The sequence below is a fragment of the Rhipicephalus microplus genome, chromosome 8, assembly GCF_043290135.1.
Source record: "Rhipicephalus microplus isolate Deutch F79 chromosome 8, USDA_Rmic, whole genome shotgun sequence".
Lineage (NCBI taxonomy): Eukaryota > Metazoa > Arthropoda > Arachnida > Ixodida > Ixodidae > Rhipicephalus > Rhipicephalus microplus.
In genome coordinates, this window is record NC_134707.1 from 21,497,045 (window position 1) to 21,516,087 (window position 19,043).

General features: G+C 43.3%; 1 protein-coding gene across 2 annotated transcripts in view; it reads right to left on the bottom strand.

Annotated features, from left to right (window-relative positions):
• Nucleotides 1–1,789: 1,789 nt before the first annotated feature.
• The window catches only part of LOC119164253 (lipase lipl-1-like), a 35,435-nt gene continuing 18,181 nt past the window's right edge, over nucleotides 1,790–19,043 (bottom strand). For both annotated transcript variants that reach the window (XM_037416401.2, XM_075871277.1), the window contains exons 2-9: nucleotides 12,572–12,773; nucleotides 10,007–10,121; nucleotides 9,108–9,258; nucleotides 8,243–8,338; nucleotides 6,066–6,218; nucleotides 5,192–5,263; nucleotides 4,075–4,143; nucleotides 1,790–2,232 (exon numbers count right to left, since the gene is read on the bottom strand). In XM_037416401.2, coding sequence (XP_037272298.2) covers nucleotides 1,981–2,232; nucleotides 4,075–4,143; nucleotides 5,192–5,263; nucleotides 6,066–6,218; nucleotides 8,243–8,338; nucleotides 9,108–9,258; nucleotides 10,007–10,121; nucleotides 12,572–12,773 — 1,110 coding nt within the window. In that variant the 3' untranslated portion in view covers nucleotides 1,790–1,980. The remainder of the gene's footprint in view (nucleotides 2,233–4,074; nucleotides 4,144–5,191; nucleotides 5,264–6,065; nucleotides 6,219–8,242; nucleotides 8,339–9,107; nucleotides 9,259–10,006; nucleotides 10,122–12,571; nucleotides 12,774–19,043) is intronic.

Genomic DNA, 19,043 nt, shown 5'->3' on the forward strand with positions numbered 1-19,043 from the left:
GTCGGAGTTTGTCCCTTGTCTGTCGTTGTAGCCACGCTAGTACTCGGAGTGCCGCCTAGATGGCTCTTTGGTAGAGCGCTCGCTCCACTCCAGTGCGTGATGAAGTGTAATGCGGTAGCTAGGATTACGAAACTATAGAACATCTCTTGTACCATTGTTGCATTTATTCACCATGTTCAAGAATAATATGAAGGATAAATGACCACTCTCGCTGTCGAAAACACCACATACGTATATACAAACACAGCGGTTCAGACGTGAGTTTTCATTGTAAGATGTTTAAAGCATGTAGTTCAACAAGTACTGTTATGGCTTCACGTAAAATCTGTAAGAGACTCGCATACCCTGCAAACTGGTTCCTGTGCGAAGCTTCTTTTATATACAATGTTTTTTTTTTATTTTTTCAAGTATTTCGGTCACTTATCTTGCTCCTTTCTAGCAGTATAAAGTTCTCTCTTATGCGGAGCATTGTTCTTTTGTAATTGCGTGCTAATTGTGAGAAATGTGCGAAAGCATTTTTATTGAATTTTGTTACATAATGCATTTTATAGACTTCCAGAGGCAGGGCTCGTGCTATGAAGGTAAATAACAGAGGCTTCACACAAACCGAGGTGTTCACCGTTTCATCATGTTTGTCTCTTTTTTTCTACAAATATGCACACAAAAACTGACACGAGAAACTACTCAGGTAATTTCTCTGTCGGGACGCTTCTGCTAACTAAGGGGAAGAAAAATATACACTCTTTTTTATACAAACCTAATTAGTATTGCAAAGTACAATATATACATAAGCTTCGTACATTTCGAGACAAATACGTTCTCAATATACAAAACGTCCCAGTAATAATGGCATTTAGGAACAACGTATAGTGCAAACAAGTGTCAACCTAATTTTCTGGACAACTGTGAGAAACTTATTCTTTCCGTCAACACAGCAGTGGCCACTGAGCTAGGTTTATGTTCGCTAGAGCAAAATAAATAAAATGCGACCGATCACAAGGGCCGAATGCTAATAATACTCGATGTTACCAGAGGGGAAACGTCTTATATGCGCATCATAAAGTTTAACATGAACTTTAACAGAAATCGACTAATCCAACCTATAACTTTACTTTAGGCAAGTAGTGTCTTCACAAATCTTTGTTGCTCACTACTGAAACTTCACAGTGTGTTGTTTTTTTTTTTTCTTGGCAATCCATCGTAGTAGCTCGTCGACCGACCAGCTACTCCGAATAAAACATAGTTTCCACATTCCTAACTTCATAGTATGGTGGTTCGTAGTATGTTGGACTTCACAATTCGCTGTTTTGCTAGTATATAGGTCCACATACCTTACGCTATTCCTGCAATTATTTATGCCTATTTTGTGAAACAACATCTTAAGACTACGTCATATGAAACTACGTGACGTATGCCTCCACCACTTTTTTTTTTCATTTTGTCGCACTACTTTCCGTTTCAAGTGTAAGCAGTAAGAAAGCTTTGTCGTTCTGCATGCTATTATTTTGAAACGTCCACAATTGATGCGTTTACACCTACGAAACTACTCAAGCAACAGACAATTGATCGTAAATGTCAGATTTGTTGGGACAGCCGTTAGAGCTTCGTGCAGAGATGGTGCTGAAAGTAAGCAGGAGGGGAGGAGGCGGGCCCAGCCGCTTTTCTCTCCCCAAATTTTCACCAGCCTCCCCCCTGTTGTTCTCTCGACAACAGATCACTATGCGTAAGTGGTTTACTAATTTTGTGTTCACTATATCGTAAAACCGAAATCACTTGTGGAAAAAGAAAATTCATCAAAGATCGTTTATATACGCAGCCTCGCTTCCTCCCTCTCCCCTCCTCCCCGAAGAAACTAACTTGCCGTGTAGCCTCCTCCAAAATAAACAAAATTCAAGCGCGTCCACGTGGCTTCATTTCGAGGCCACGTGGCACGCCTTTCATATTGTACTTCAGCACACTTACACACACTACAAAGCATACTTAAGAAGACGTCGCGTATTGATCTAGGAACTCGAGCAAGTCCTTGTACAACAGTCGGGGGTTGTTAAGAGCTATGGCGAAATGTATGTGCGTGTAGTATGGGTCGTCGATGAAGTGGTTCTTCTTGACCAATGGACCGAGGTCCTTGATAAGCTCTCGCACGTTCGCCGGTGGCACGAACTGATCACCACGACTCCAGAAGATTCCGACATCGGTCTTCACGTTGCTTAACTTGTACTCCGGAGGCTCCTCCTGGGGACATAGGCGTACGACCATTGTGAAGTATTCTCGAAATCTTTTTTTTTTTCACACTTTATCAAAAATAGTTAAAACGCAAATACGCCGCAGCCCCGCCGCGGCGGTCTAGTGGCTAAGGTACTCGGCTGCTGACCCGCAGGTCGCGGGTTCGAATCCCGGCTGCGGCGGCTGCATTTCCGATGGAGGCGGAAATGTTGTAGGCCCGTGTGCTCAGATTTGGGTGCACGTTAAAGAACCCCTGGTGGTCGAAATTTCCGGAGCCCTCCACTACGGCGTCTCTCATAATCATATGGTGGTTTTGGGACGTTAAACCCCACATATCAATCAATCGCAAATACGCCGCACATTCACGTACACACTACGTGCAGCGCTCACCAGTGGCGCAGCTTAGGGGTAAACACACCAAGCACGTGCCAATTTTTTTTTCGCCATGGCACATACAGAGCGAAAAATGACCATTTCAAAGTTAGGCCCCCACATTTCAAAGAAGCCCCCCCCCCCCCCAAAAAAAAAAAAAGTTTTGCCCTACACTCCTGTCCCTCACGTGGTTTATTCAGCACACGTATGCTTTGAATATATGCATGAAGGAAAGAAGTGTAAATTTTTAACGGGCCCATTTTCATTGTTAGACACCATGGTTGTGAGAACTAACAGACAATGATGACACTGGCTGGTAGTCAAACGATGATTTCAGACAAAGATGCCATTGTCTATCGTTGTGTATTAGCTCTCATTGATATTGAATAGATACATGTGGCATATGTGCGCAAACATCGTAGAAGCCGACGGCACATACTATGAAAACGTAAATTTTGTTTCCTTCCTTTCCTTCTTTCTTCTTACAGCATCAGTCTATAAAATTGATTGCACCAGCTAACAATGATAGCGAAGGTATATGCGCTTACACGGCAGTGCTCACTCTTTTCAATAGACACCCGCTTCTGACACTACGTGGGCTCTCTTGTGCTTCTGCCTAGAACCTCTGTCATGGAGAATTGTGCGTCACAGCCACGCAGTATAGCATGCGCCACCAGGTGCGCATACTCATCGCCTCTTTGAGTTAATTTTGGGCGGGCTCCCTTGACCGGCCATTATTGCATCTTTCAGTTTGACTGATGTAAGCACTGCCACAGGGTAGACGTATTGAGTACACGTCCGCCGTCAAATATTTCACAAAAGGCATGTCGTGCTTCTTCTCGCCGCCACGCCTTTAGCTATAGCAAATGCGTTGGCACACATTACCGATTTTCACTGGCGCTGAAAACACCAGTGGTGCACCACGCCGGCCTGCGACTTTCTTGATAATGTGCGAGGGCTGAAAAATATTGAGCATAACTTAGAGTCTAACCCTTGAGAGCTTGGTATACAGCAGCCATCGCTTCTCGTGTGCCGCGTTTGAAATTCTGCAGCAGTGTTTCGGCAATGGCCTTAATGACCGATTAAGGGAAGCCTACAGCCTCTAGTCGGCTCACCTGCAGCTATAAAAACGGCGTACATGCTGTGTAGGCACGACCTCCTCAGCGCCGACACAAAGCAGAGAGAGGCTGCACCCTCTTTACAATCTTTGAATGGGCGGAATAGTACGGTAAGAGCTCTTTCTTAACTTGGGGCTGAAAGAACCAGCAAAGCTGCTGTTCTTTTCATGTGAACTTCGAGTCTAAACACCGAAGCTCGAGCTTCTTGCTGTAATTCAAGTGTGAAAGGCCTCGTCAAAGTCTATTGAAAACATTTAACATAGATTCAAAAAATCAAGGCCTCCCACTTGTTCCAAAGAATTGAAAATATCATGGACGTTTCTAAAAACCAGTGAAAAATTCCGCGGCTCTTTGTACTCACCTGGCCGTAATATATTTTATTATCTTCTGGGCCGTAGTCGAATTTGGTAGCTCTCTTAGACTTGACGAGCTGTTTCGAGCATGAAAGGAGAGAAATGTTTCAAACTTAGTTAAATTTTTTTCATATATCATTCACGCAGAAAAGCAAAAATGATTGGCCACATAAACGTTTTTATTATGAATCACCCAGTTCACTGAGCATCAATACTTAGCGAATGAGATTTCACGATGCTCTTTTCTTTGTTACCTCCTCCTCCACAGCTGACTTCAGCTTTAACACATCAGAAAAAAAATACGGGTATTAAAATGCATGCTCAAAAGTTTCGAATCTATACAAATGTATTCAGGATCATGGCCTTCGAGGTCTCCTACCAGAGATACGGTATTATTGTTCGTGAAAGTAATTTTCCGAACGTCTCTTAGAAGTTCGCTGAACAATGTAACGAAAAAATTATGAAAGTACGCTTTCAAAACCTGTTCCATGGCTCTTGAGTACAATGACTCTTTATTTGTTAACCAGTAGGGCAAAGAAAGTCCTGGAATTTATAAGACACGGGGAGCGTTAAACAAGTAATTATGCGTATATTACCATAGGGCTGTATTGCCATAATAGCAATTACACCAAATAAAGCATATAAAATAACCCATATGCAGAAGTTTTGAATGTTTGTGGTATAAAGTATGGCATTTTGCCAGTGTAATAAAAACAAGCAACATATGTATAATAAAAATAAAACTAACATATACATCGGAATGAAAGATACATGGTTATAGAATAAAATTTGGTACATTAGAAAACATCAAAACTTTCAAGACTGTGCGTACATGAAAAGATTGTTTAGGAGACTCTGAAGCTTTGCAGGTTTTTTATTGGATTGCAGACATCTGGACACACACACACACACACAAACATATATATATATATATATATATATATCAGTCACTAAATATCACGAAACAAAATGATGTAACGCCATATGGTTCTGTGGCAACTTTAGGTACTTTCAAAAGCTGATACTTCTTAAACATTGAAAATGAGGTGTTTTAGGACTTATGACGCACGTTTAGGTGCAAGCAGGTATTCTCACGAAAAGCACATGTGTCATTTGTAAACGTACCTGCGAAAAGTGAACGATATTCTTCAGGGAAGTTCCGGCGGGCAAGTAACAAAGGTACACCGGAATTCGAGACTGTAAAATACCAAAAGACATTTGAAGTCTGTTATTTATCTTCAACAGTACACTTGGTTACAAAGAGAGAGAGAAATAACATTTATTTATACATCCGGCGTGTAGGAAGTCCCCTGCATCCCAGGGCGCGGATGTTCCCTCTCTTAAGATTACGGCTATTAGAGTTCGATAATCTCAGAGCTTAGACCTCGAGGACGTTGGGCTCCGACTAGTCGACAGTTACTGAGGTGCCTCGGCGCCCGTTAGACGGGTCGTCGGCTCCTTTTCTCCTTTGCTTCACCAGAGCCTCCTCAAGCCACTGGATGGCCCTTCTTTGTTACACTGAACTTGTTACCACGAGTCTAACGAGGTACTTTTATATGTGCCTAAACATAACTGCACGACAACTTGTTTTTTGTGGTTGGCACTAACAAAGATAGCCCCAATGATAGTAATAAAACATTCGACCTTAAAGGCTCTGTAAGAGTTCACCATAAGTACTAAGCCTTAATATTACCTCATGGCTCAACAGAAAGTGTGTGTTTGTCAATTGACACAAGTACATTTCTCTCACAAACAAATTATGCCGAGCAAACGGTCACTGTTCATTGGCCTGTTTGGCTAACCACGGCCGTTGTATGGTCATTTCAAGAATATAGTTGTGCAACTCTAACAGAATCTAAAAATTTGTGAGCAATTTGTAAATCTAAAAAGAAAGAAGTATAGTCGAAATTTTCAGTAAAGTTCGTCTAACCGTTTTCATGGTGGAAAGCCTTCTCCATGTTTAAGGTACACCTTAAGGTGGAGGGTGAACTTTCAGTACCTCGTTCATGTACTTGCTTCCGAGGTTAGTCAAACCATCGCCCAGGAAGGAACACACCGATCTCGTGGGAAGGGCGCAGAACGTTCGGGCCAGTGGAAGCAGTGGGGACCCTTGGGGCAGGACTTCGTAGTGGTTGAGGGTGATCGCCATGCGCTGCGTGCAGATTAGAGTCAACAGCAGTGTTAAATCAGTTTTCAACATCCTTCGTTGCTGTATCGGCCATGTTCGGCAATGTTGGTTAATTCATTCATTCATTCATTCATTCGTTCATTGATTCATTCATTAATGGACTATTGAGATGTTGTTGATGGACGTGCTATCTTTTCCACTGCATTATATCGCTCGAAGACTGATAGCGTAGAGACAAGACCAGCAAAAAAAGAGTGGCACAGCTAAGCCACACTTCCCATGTATTCTGTTGGTTGTCCTAAAGCTTGTACCTTTTGGTTTTGGGACATTACAGTAATAGGACTGTCGAGCAAAGCTTTGTTATTAGTTTTTAATTTCATAAACGTGACCACGTATCTGCGTGTTTCGTAACAAACGCTATCGAAAAACTACAGTCTTCTGCCAGCCATCTTTCGTGCATAGCACCGCACTTTCAGAGCAGTGTAAGAAACACTGAGGTACACAAGGGCGATTGGTAGGCCACATATTTTCTGACCACTTCTCATCATTCTAAGTCAATGACGTGGCTCACTGTTAGCGCAATTACTCGGTTTTAATGTGCATCCTTCTGTAAAAAATTAAACGAAATAGCTGTTTCATGTTTTTCACGGAAACCGACATCAATTCGGTTCACTTGGCACTGGCATATAGGGTGTCTTCGCACACTTCATTTACAGGGTGAGCATTGCTTGAACTTTTGTCTCACAAAGAGTTCTCGCTTAAGTTTTTATTTAATAGAGGCACACTGAACCGATAAGCACGAACAAACATTTTCCGAGCTATGATGAAGCCAAAAAAAATGGTTTTCTAAAGTATACACTAACTGTCAAATCAAAATATAATAAAGATCAAGTGCATTTATATAATAATGTTTTTAAAATTGTGCGTATATTATGTGACTCCTGCCACGTTATTGCTCATATTATTAGCACAGGCTTATATCGCCTAGCGAGCTCCTGGCAAATATTCCTCAGCTCAGCTGTCCACTCATAGCTATTCAGTATTACTTGTGTACACCTATGCTTCTGCCTCATCTCATTACGTGCTTATCACGCTTCAACAGTTTCCCACGGTCAAGTCCACAAGAAATCATCATGATGGGGGTTTTACCGTACTTTCCCCAGTGATCATCGAATGGCTTCAATACATTGATTGATATGTGGGGTTTAACGTCCCAAAACCACTATATGATTATGAGAGACGCTGTAGTGGAGGGCTCCGGAAATTTAGACCGCCTGGGGTTCTTTAACGTGCACCCAAATCTGAGTACACGGGCCTACAACATTTCCGCCTCCATCGGAAATGCAGCCGCCGCAGCCGGGATTTGAACCCGCGCCCTGCGGGTCAGCAGCCGAGTACCTTAGCCACTAGACCACCGCGGCGGGGCAATGGCTTCAATACAGCAGTTTACCATCGCACAAACGTTTGTAGAATCAAGTACGAGCACAATGTCAGAAACACGTCGCATGCTTTAAGTGCTTTACTCCTCCTTTCGTACCTGTAAGCACGCGGAAACCTACACATGTGGAAAGGAGGGGAGGACAACAAGGGTGAAAGAAGCTACGCCTGTTTGTCAGTGAGCGCCATGACTTTGAGCACTTTTTCATTTATTAAAATGCACGGCCTACTGTCTGCGTGATAGCGAGTGTGCCCGGAGACAAGTCACGGCGTCTCGCGGCGGCGGGGGTAACTACGTCACTTACGTCGTGCAAATCAGGCAATCATCGCGGACTTTGGGTTTATGGCGTGGTTCATCGTGTTCATTGCATCGTTTGTCGAGAGAAGAGAAAGTGATTTCCACGTAGCTGACTTTGGGAATCGATTTCAAATTTGAGGTTGCGTGCTGCGCTCTTACGTTTGGGTCTCATGTTTTGAGGAGCCTCGACTACCAACCGGCAGACTTTTCTTAGCATTCTCGAAAACTGTTGTGAGTTCTTTGAATATTCTCGAGGCACAGCATGAAACGGCTGAGGCTGTTCTTTCCCGTCCATTACACAGCTGCAACTTACCTTAATGTGGTCTGCGAGAGGCACCAGCATGGCGAGAGAATCTACATCCATGTGCGACAGCTTGTTGAATGGCGCCAGGCCTGCGAATGCTTTTACCTGCGTCAAAAAGGACATGAGTTTATGGAAGGCTTGAAGCAGTTGCTGCTCTCGTGAAGATAAAGAGCTGTAGAAATTTGGCTATAGCGGTAATATTTATTCGACAACACAAAGGCAAACGGTGGACAGCCAGTGCCCGGTGCAGTCATTTCTATACTTCTTACCATCCCCGTTATTATACGGCTTCTAATCATGACTATACTACGTTTAGAGCATCCGATACAGCCATATGGAAGCTAACGAGGTCTCTTGCAGGAAAAGGAATGGATACCATCCATATTGCGTTTTTTTTTTTGTTTCCAGATTTCATAAGAGATGAAGATGCAAAATATGTTTCATGCCTTAGGGAAAAAAAACTTATTTATACGATTTTCAATACGTCGCCCTGCATCACTTAGTGTCTGTTTTCGTACCGTGACCTCTGAGATTAATTTCAATGTTGCGTAGCCAGAGCTAATCGCAGAGGCCACGCTAACAACGAGAAAATTCAAGCACAAGACACGTACATTTACACATTTTGTTACCCGTACTTCTCGCGTAGCTGCCACCGCGTCGTACCTAATATATGAAGCAGAGTACATGCTGCCAATAGAAACAGAACGTCTTGCTTGGCTAAGTGGTGTATGTCACGGAAGAAATCAAGCGCGAAAGAGATGAACTCATAAAAATACACGGAGAGCGTTTTTCCATACCAGTTGTAGAGTTCGTCTAATTAGCGCTAACTTACTTCCGTATTTGGTCAATACATTTGGTCATTTCTCGATCTCACCTTGTCATTGTACTTTGGCTTCTCAGACATCATGGTGAAGAACATGAGCGTGCCCTGCGAGAGGGCCAGGTAGAGGAGGTCGTTCCGACTGGTGTTCCTCAAAACGTAGTCGATCTGGACTGGCAGGTCGTATTTCGAGTGTTCGTGAAACCTGTAGAGAGAAACTTTGCATCATTATCCGGCAAGGTATGACTGCATCACCACATCTGTGACGCAATTCAACTTCGTCGCTTTGTTTACGTGAAGGTTATTCACATGAAATTAAACAAATTGTCATCCACCTCAAAGCTGCTGTAACGTGGAGATCAACCACGATCAGACTGTACGAACTATACTCTTCGGTATATACTATAGCTATTGTCAGTTTTTTTTTTTGAAAGTTTTTTTCTGTCGTGAAACTTTTGTACCTTTTAAGCCACCTTTTTTTTTTATTTCCTATGCGAACTTCACTTGACAATGCAGCATCCCTGACTGATGTTTTGATTCTTTGTTCATTTCTTAAACTGGACTACCGGTATGTATACTGATGAAACACTAAGCTAGCATGTCTTAATGTAAGCACTTCAAGAGTGTCCCTTTTTTCCACAGGCTCAAGTAAAAACCAAAATTATTGTTAGAATAAGAAATCATTATTTATTCGCGTAATAAATATTTTTTTACATCTGAGAGTACCTTATTATCGCTTTAACAGAACCTACACTTCACATTTGAACGGTGAGACATTACAGACTCGAATTTCCCAACTGCCATACATAACTTGCCTAATCAATATCTAGATCGGTATTCATTGAGCTTAAATGCGTAACTATTTTCATAATTTTACAGCAACTACTATACTTGGGTGCAGCTACGATAGAAGATGGTTACCAAGCAATGGTAAAAAAAAAATATGGACTCACGAAAAGTTCCAGAATCTACGCGAACGTGGGTTGAGTTTCTTGTGGCGCTTGCCGTAAGTGTTGCCGCGCACGTTTCCCATCCATACGTCATATTTGTTGTCGGCCAGAACGTAACCTGCACATTCAGCATTCATTGAGTACACACTTAGGTAAAACCAAAACTCATTTCCTTCAGCCCCTCTTTTCTTTAATTTCGTGAGCACGCCAATGCTCTTCTGCTTCTGCGTTGTTTCGAATTCCATCTGGCATATTCAAAAAAACTCCAGGCCTGCACGGAAGGCGCAGCACAGTCACAGTGAAAGCTAGAAGAGCGGTCTTTCATAAGCTTTTTCGAAACACTCATTGGATAACTGTACTGCAAGCACACTTGCATGATACCTACTAGCGCAATAATAATATTTGGGGGGGGGGGGTAGTAGGCCGGCATTCTCTATGCTATTTTTCATCATTCTTCTGAGAAGCGTGGTATCCGCTAAACACTTGCAAGGAATTCTGTGCCCAGTATTCATGCAGTGGCTGACAACGATGAAGAATTATGGCTGAAGTGGGTATAGAGCTCAGATCATAGGGGAACAAGAACAAGCTTTTGTAATAGGTTGGAGCATTTGACGGCCCACTCGTTACCCTATTCGCATTGTGCGACGACTGGTTGTTATTTCGCTGTTTTAAAACGCTTTGTAAGTCGTATTAACGCGATTGTTTTCCCGACATCAAGCCTGCCTAAGGCAAGTTTGCCAACAAGTCACAACATTTTTTTTTCTTTAAACTGCACACTTCCACGCTGCAAGTGAAAACGTGGCTGAATGAAAAATCAATATGCGTACCCTGGACAGTGAATTGTAGACTCTGCAACCAACCTGAGACTATAGAGCATTGTTTTATTCATTGTCGTGACGCTTTTTATTTTTGGGACATTCTAAAATGAACGTTAAGAAAAGAACTTCCAATCACAGCTCACGGTATTAGGTTCCTTCCGTTCAAAAAGAGTCTGACAGATAATACTCCTTACGACTTGTTTATGTTGTTGGGACTTTATTCATTATGGAAAAGTCGCATGATCGATAGACACGCCGAGTCACTACGGTCGACGAGATCTGTCTTCCGAGAAGCAGCTGCTCAAGTGCGCAGTGTTGTCGAGACTTCTGACCCCGTTCCGGAGTGGCTTTTCGTTCTAGACGCTTGTGTGCGTTTGCCTGACTTCTGATGAAGTATGCTCTGTGAACTTTACTGGTGATAATTTCATTCATTGAAGAAAAAAAAAGTGTCCGCCTAGTTCAGTGGTAGAATACTGAGCTGGAACCCAGTGGACCCGGGTTCGAGTTCCACTGTGTTATTAGTGCTAGTTTTTTTGTCTAATTTCCCCCTGGTTACGAGCACCGGCAGCGGTGGCCATAGCAGCGGCGGGCAGTTGCGCGTGATCCGAGCTGTGCTCTCACAACAGCTTTTCATGTAAAACAACTGCACATAGAAATACTATGGCTGAATCAATAGAGTCATTGATAATTTCTATATAGACCGGCTATGGTTAAGTCAAATGAGTACATACGTTCGCCTTACCCCCGGTAGGTGCAAGGCTGCAGCACGATGTTAGCTTTAACATTTTTTAGGCCTAAGCCAAACGCTTACGGCAACATAAATAGGGAAAAGTTCACTGACGAACGTTATAACATACAACTTAATGTTCAAGTTTTATATGCCCTTGATTGCTATAAACATTTTCCCATGTGCCTCACGGAAACCTACAGCAAAAGGCCCCGCCGCGGTGGTCTAGTGGCTAAAGTACTCGGCTGCTGACCCGCAGGTCGCGGGTTCGAATCCCGGCTGCGGCGGCTGCATTTCCGATGGAGGCGGAAATGTTTTAGGCCCGTGTACTCAGATTTGGGTGCACGTTAAAGAACCCCAGGTGATCATAATTTCCGGAGCCCTTCACTACGGCGTCTCTCGTAATCAAACGCTGGTTTTGGGACGTTAAACCCCACGAATCAATCAACCGACAGCACAGGCCTGTATGCCGTAGCGTCTATTTTTGAATCCGGTTATCCGCAGACGTTATCCTATCACCACGCCCACTCGTTTTTCTTATTATGTTTTTTTATGGGACCGGTTCATTGCACGTGCAGATACTGCCTTGCACAAGCCGCGCCAGAATGTCTGCGAGCATTCCGGATTATCTTTAAGATCGTGTCTTACGCTTGAGCGCGCAAATGTGAGCAGCCGTGGTTATTCTCGGACAAACGTGGGCACCAGCGATAATGCTTGTATGTTCGTTGCCGCATGTATAAATACCGATACGCTTTACCGCGGATCACATAGTCGACGGCCGACGCTCTGTTAGCCGATACCAGTCTGCAGCGTACATTGCTTGTGGAGTGTAATTTAGCTTTGCGGACCTATAAGTTCACCCAAATAAACTGTACAGTCTTGAAACCGCCGACCGCTGCCTTCGTGAACGTCACGACCCGAAAACAATAGTCATGCATTCATTGAAGTAACCAGGCTACGTAATCTATTCAGAATACGCCAAGTCGCCAAGCCATTCATTTGCGTTTACTATATTAATCTCACCGAGTGACTGCTTTGGGAAGTCCAGCACGTAATTCGACGAGTCGCCGAGTAGACCACTCATGAGGAGGATCGGCTGTCTGTGGCACGGTTCCTTGCAGGGTTCTCTTCCGTGGGGTATCCGGTGCATCTCGATGATGTAACCATCGCTGGTAGTCACACTGTGGCGCTCGAAAGGGTAACCCTTGCTTCGAATCAGTTGTTCCTGGAATTCGAAAGAAACAGGCATTACACCCATTCATAGCTGTCATTCCACTTAGCTAGTAACACAAAGCGTTCTGTTTTGAACTGAGCTAAAGTGTAAGAAACAGTTTATTGGGTAGAATGTATTAAAACATATTTGTAGAGATTTTACGTCCCAACACCACTATGTGATTATAAGGGGCTCCGTAGTTGAGGGCTCAAGAAACATTGATCATCTGGTGTTCTTTAAAAATCAAAGTACACGGCTTTTTAGCACTCCGCCTACATGAAAATGTGGCCTAAAAGACATGGGATGCGATCCCATACCTGTGGCGGTGGTCTAGTGATTATGGAACTCGACTGATAACCCGAAATTAACGTGAGCGGATCCCGGCTGCGGCGGCCACATTTTCGATGGAGGCGAAAATGTTTGAGCTCCGTGAGCTCAGGCATTGGTCTACGTTAGAGAAACCTATGTGGTCAAAATTTCCGCAGCCCTCCACTACGGTGTCTCTCACAGTCAAGTCGTGATTTTGGGCTCATTAAACCTCAGATATTCTTATTAGGGATTTAATCTCACCACCTTCTGATTCGCAGTTGAGCACCGTAACCCATTGATTGCCATGACGAATAACATTCTTCTTTTTCTCTAACTTAAAGTTATGTATGCATTTATGTAGAGATATGTATATAATACAATCGTGAAAAGCATGATCAGACTGAAATACACAGAATAAATGATTTTCAAAAAACGCTATAGTTTGCAGCGCGAGCAATAGCTTGCGTGTAGAGATCTATGTCTGCTAAATGTTAGTTATTTTTATGGTTAACTTCTGCGCCTATTCTAAAGACACTGTAATGTGACAATACCTTCTTATCATGTCGTCTTTGTGCCACTCCTTTCTAAGACTTTCTACGGTTCGACTATTGCTTGTGCCACTTCTTTCTAAGACTTTGCACGGTGTGACTAGTGCTTGTGCCACTTCTTCTAAAGCTTTGAACACTGTGGCTATTGCCCTGAATCGCAATTTTATTTCAAACTTCCTCTGTGTTGTAAACGTTGTGTGTTTCTACAACCACAGTTCCATGAATATTGACAGAAAGTAAGAACAGCTATTACGCACTAAGTCAATGTCACGAGTCCAGCAGTGGCGCAGTCTAGACGATAGCCATTTGCGTAGTTTTAGAGTGAAAGCTGTTATGAGATCACAACACGAATCACGCGCAGTTGCATGTTGTCCGCTGCCGCCGATGTCCGTAACTACATCGCACGAAATCAGAAAAAAAGTTGCATTTATGACGGAGTGAGGCTTGAACCTGGGTCCGCTGGATGCCAGCTTAATATTCTACCACTGAGTTAACACCGGTGCTAACTTGTTGTGAAACTTGCCTTAGGCAGGCATGACCTAGCACCAATGGCACAGTGGGGCTCGAACTCGGGTGCGCTGGGTGCTAGCCCGGTATTTTATCATTCAGCTATGCCAGTGCTTTTTTTAATGAATGAAATTATCACCAGTAAAGTACACAGAACATACTTCATCAGAAGTCAGGCAAACACACACAAGCGTCAAGAACGGGAAGCCACTCCGGAACCAGGTCAAAGGTCTCGACAACACTGCGCACTTCCAGCTACGCCGGTGCTTGTGACTTGTTGTCAAACTTGCTTTAGGCAGGCTTGATGTCGGGAAAGCGATCGCGTTAATACAACTCATAAAGCGTTTTACAACAGCGAAAGAACAACCAGTCATCGCACAATGTGATTAGCGCAACAAATGGGCCGTCCAATTCTCCAACCCATTACAAAAGCTTGTTCTTGTTTCCCTATTAACTGCGGTGCATACCCACTTCAGCCATGATTCCTCATCGTCGTCAGCCACTGCATGGACAATTATCATAAAATTCCTAGCAAATGTTTAGTTGATACCACACTTCTCAGAAGGAGGACAAAAAATAGCATAGCGAATGCCAACCTACTACCCAAAAGTTTATTATTAATGCCCTAGTGGGTACCAAATAAGTGTGCTTGCAGTAGTTACCCAAAGAGTGTTTTGAAAAGGTTCTGAAAGGCCGCTCTTCTAGCCTTCGCTGTGACTGCGCTGCGCCTACCGCGCAGGCCTGGCGTTTTTTTTTTTATGTAGCTGTTAAGCAGATTCATGTTTTGTACTACTTTCGTTCATTAGACAGCGGTGATCTCTGCAAACATCTTAGCAATGACAACAGCAGTTACAATCTACTTCCAAATTCTACTAGCGTGGGTCGATTTTGTGAAGATACACTGTTATCACAGGCTAAACACATTATGAAGGTACAAGCGGGCAAAAACGAGAAGTAGCCAAGTAAGCTCTAGCTTTCATTTTTCCTATTTCATTGCTATTTTTACCAGTGTTGCTGACAGGCCACGTTGTTTCTGGGAGTCTAATCTTTCTTCCGACACCATTGACTACGTCACTGGCTCGCCACTTGTACTAATGGTCGTAGGAAACCACCACAGCACGCTACAGTCAGCACAGTGATTCTTCTGGAATGCTAATCACATTCAAAAAAATTTGAGTCATCCCTGCAGCGCAAAGCAGAACACGCATAAAATGTTTCTCTTTTTTTTCATCATTGTGATGATTGATATGAGGGGTTTGACGTCCCAAAACCATCATATGATTATGAGAGATACCGCAGTGGAGGGCTCGGTATTTTTAATATTGCAAGCCTTCCTAAAGGAACACTTTCTCTCTTTTTTTTTTGGCTCCATAATCGAACACCGTCAGGGGCGTGACTTTGACGACCATGCACTCGAATGCAAAGCGAAGCCATTCACTATAACAAAAAAGTACCACTTTGACGTCCTTTTCCTCCTCTCCTAGAAAAGTCGAGCGAGCCACGCGCTGCGTTTTATGATCGGCTGCTCCCGCACGTCATTTCCGCTATGGTCGAAATGCCCCGGAAAACTGCAGCTCCAAGCCGCAACGTCCTTGAATACTTTGGAAACCTGCTCTCCTCACGACGTACGCTCCCAGGTACTTTTCTGTGCGCTTTATTTTCACGTCGGGCAGTTGTTGAAGCCAGTTATGGCCCCTAAGCTTTCGTTGCGTCATCTAATCTTGATGCAAGCATGCGTTTTGTTCTTCACCACCCCCCTGCATGCGTTGCTGACCGAAACTTTTTATGGAGTTTAACGGGTCATAACTATGTTGTGATTAGCAGACACGCTGTTGTGGGCACTCTGGGTTATTTTGACAACCCGGTTTCCTTGACGTGCACGCAAGTTTATGCGGACGGGTGTTTTTTTTTTAATCGGTCCCGCCAAAATGTGGCTGCCGTAGCCCGGAATCGAATTTCTTCCACGAAGCGACGGTCGACCTGCTTTACTTCCAGGCCAGGTTGTCGAAGTACCCAGGTACACCGTTCACTAGTCTATGCATATACACAGCCCCGCCGCGGTTGTATAGTGGCTAAGGTACTCGGCTGCTGACCCGCAGGTCGCGGGATCAAATCCCGGCAGCTGCCGCTGCATTTTCGATGGAGGCGAAAATGCTGTAGGCCCGTGTGCTCAGATTTGGGCGCACGTCAAAGAACCCCGGGTGGTGGAAATTTCCGGAGCCCTCCCCTACGTCGTCTCTCATAATTTTATGGTGGTTTTGGGACGTTCAACCCCACATATCAATCAATCATGTGCATATACATAGTTCAACATCCGCCTCGGTGGAACACTGGCTAGGGTGCTCGGATGCTGACCCGAGGGTCACGTGTTCAATCCACGCCGTGGCGGTCACATTTCGGTGGAAACGAAATGGTAAAGCGCCTTGCACTGTGCGATGTCAGTGCACAGATGGAGCACTGGATGGTCAAAATTTTCGGAGCCTTCCACTACGGTGTCTCTTTTGATTGTAATGGGGTTTTTAGGATGTAACGCCCCACACATTATTGCATAGTTCACTCCTATGCACATACGTATAGTTCCCCTAAACTTAGTTCATTCGCCAACGGGGGATCCAACCTAGTGTCCTACCTACTGTTCTGATTGTGGCATCGTGCCTTCTAGTATACAATAGGCCAGACGTGGTCATGCCGAAGGTTTGACTGTTGTGTACCAATGGTTATTATACTTGCAAAGGTTATCATACTTGCAAGTTCAGACATGTTTGCTATTTGAATGCCGCATCTAGCGCGTCTGACTTCATGTATCAATCGTTATCAGTATGGTGAGGCCATGTGTTTCAGCATAAGACCTACCATTAGTGCTGGCACGTACCTACTGATATATGCCTACTCGTCACAAACGCCCGTTTACCTTGTCTGACCATGTGAAATGAAACTTTTGACTGACTAAGAGTGTGTTTCGCCTCTACGATTAGCGAATGTATGATGGTATACCCACTGGTCGTATCAAGCATAGTGGTCATATGTAGAAGAATTAAATAGGTACCACGCAGGGACCTGTGCTGTACCTAGTGCATTCGGTCAGACGCAAAAAAAATTGGTATGACTGGTGGCTTAGTAGGTACTGTTAAATAAAGATAAGCATGACAATTCTGGTGCGCATACAAAGATCGTGCCTGCAAAGAACGTACACCACTTTGAGTTATTTACCATTAGTCAAGTCCACAATAAAACAAATCAAAGCTTGTCCCAGAATGAAATATCAGAAAGTTACATTTGCGATTTCATTTTCATGTTTTCTGGCCTCACTTTTGCTATATTCGTGATTCATATTAGTAAACAAGTAGCAAGAAAGCAGTATGAACTTGTGTTTATAAAAAGTGGTTAACGATTTCGAGTATTTGGTACTCTACTATGGGAGAGCATAAAGCCTTCCCACACGCATCGCACTTTATTACGCCGCGTCGATGAAAAATTGTACATATTCACGAGCTGTCGTATTGCTCAATGTTCTATTTTTATACCTCAGCTTGTTTCCCATACCACGTCTACTGTCTTCAACGCTTGAAGCTGTGCGTCTCCCTGAGCTTCACTTGTTTGTTTGTTTGTTTTTCACATACACTGAGTCATTCCAAAGCACACTGATATCACTGCACCCTTGAACAGGCTTTCTTCGCATTCATACTCGAGTCACGTTAATTCTTTATTTTCTTTTTCTCCTGCCTCAAGACGGCATTAAGGAGACGTACGCTAAATGACTTATAAAGGCTGGAAATACCACGCTGTCATTCGATTAACTTCGTCTGAAAGAGTACCAGCTGACTTCATTCTGCTAAAGCAAACACTCGTATAAGCCATGCGTGAATCATCCCGAAAGCCGAGACAGTTAAATAAGAACTCCCAGACATAAGGAAAGTCCCGCGTCTTCTTCAAGTTTAGGTCGAGCAAAAACCACCTTTAAGGCTCTGGCATGTCGCATGTACCTGTAGTATTCTTCTCTTTTTTATTATTTCAGTTTCTAAAGCGAAGCTTTAAATGGCCATGATCTGGTGGATCGTGCCTTGGGGTAGGCGACGCGTAGAACGAATTTTTTAGTGAACCAATAAACTGGCGTGATATATAGTTCTTGCGTTGAAAAAATTAAAAGAAAGGGCAAAGGAGTAAACATCATAGTGCATAAGTCCATCGGCGCCATGTAGAATTACCTCAACCATTTTTTTTTTTTTGTAAGATATGACCATGGGCCCAACAAATGAACGTCATATAATTTTTATAATTTCAAAGATTTTTTTTCATTTCTAATTAAATCTTGTATCACAGAATTTCATTTTTATACTGCGGTTGACTAGCGTTGACAATACACGTTATGCGTTAAATTAACACCAGGATCTTGGGGTGTAGCTCGATTTCTTCACTAAATATAGTCAATATTGCTAATATATTAACTTGCGATAGCAATATTCAATGTGCCAGATGCACACCAATAGTTCATGCAGTTCAGTACTACACAAGCGTGGCAGAAATTATGGTTTATTTCTAGGCCATGATAATCCGTTGGTTTCAGTGCCTGCCGCTTCAGCTTTTCTCAATTAAGCAATGAAGCCAAAAATTTACGTGGAAATTGTTTGATTTCAAATTGGGAGCCTGCCCTTGTTTAAAAAGCTAACCTTAATACGGCTTGCATACAGTATACGTAAAATATATAACACTGCTGTTATCAATGCTGTGAACCGGTTACATTTCTTTCCCTTTTTTGGTCTTTGTGTATGTAACTAGCCACTTTTTTTTTCGATGACATTTCGTGGCTCTGCTTAAACCGTTGGTGACACGCGAGTTCATAACTTGGTGGTGGTGTTAACTATTTCTCTTACATTTTCGAAGCTCTTGAGCCGTCAGCTGCAAACAAAACTTCTTTGCT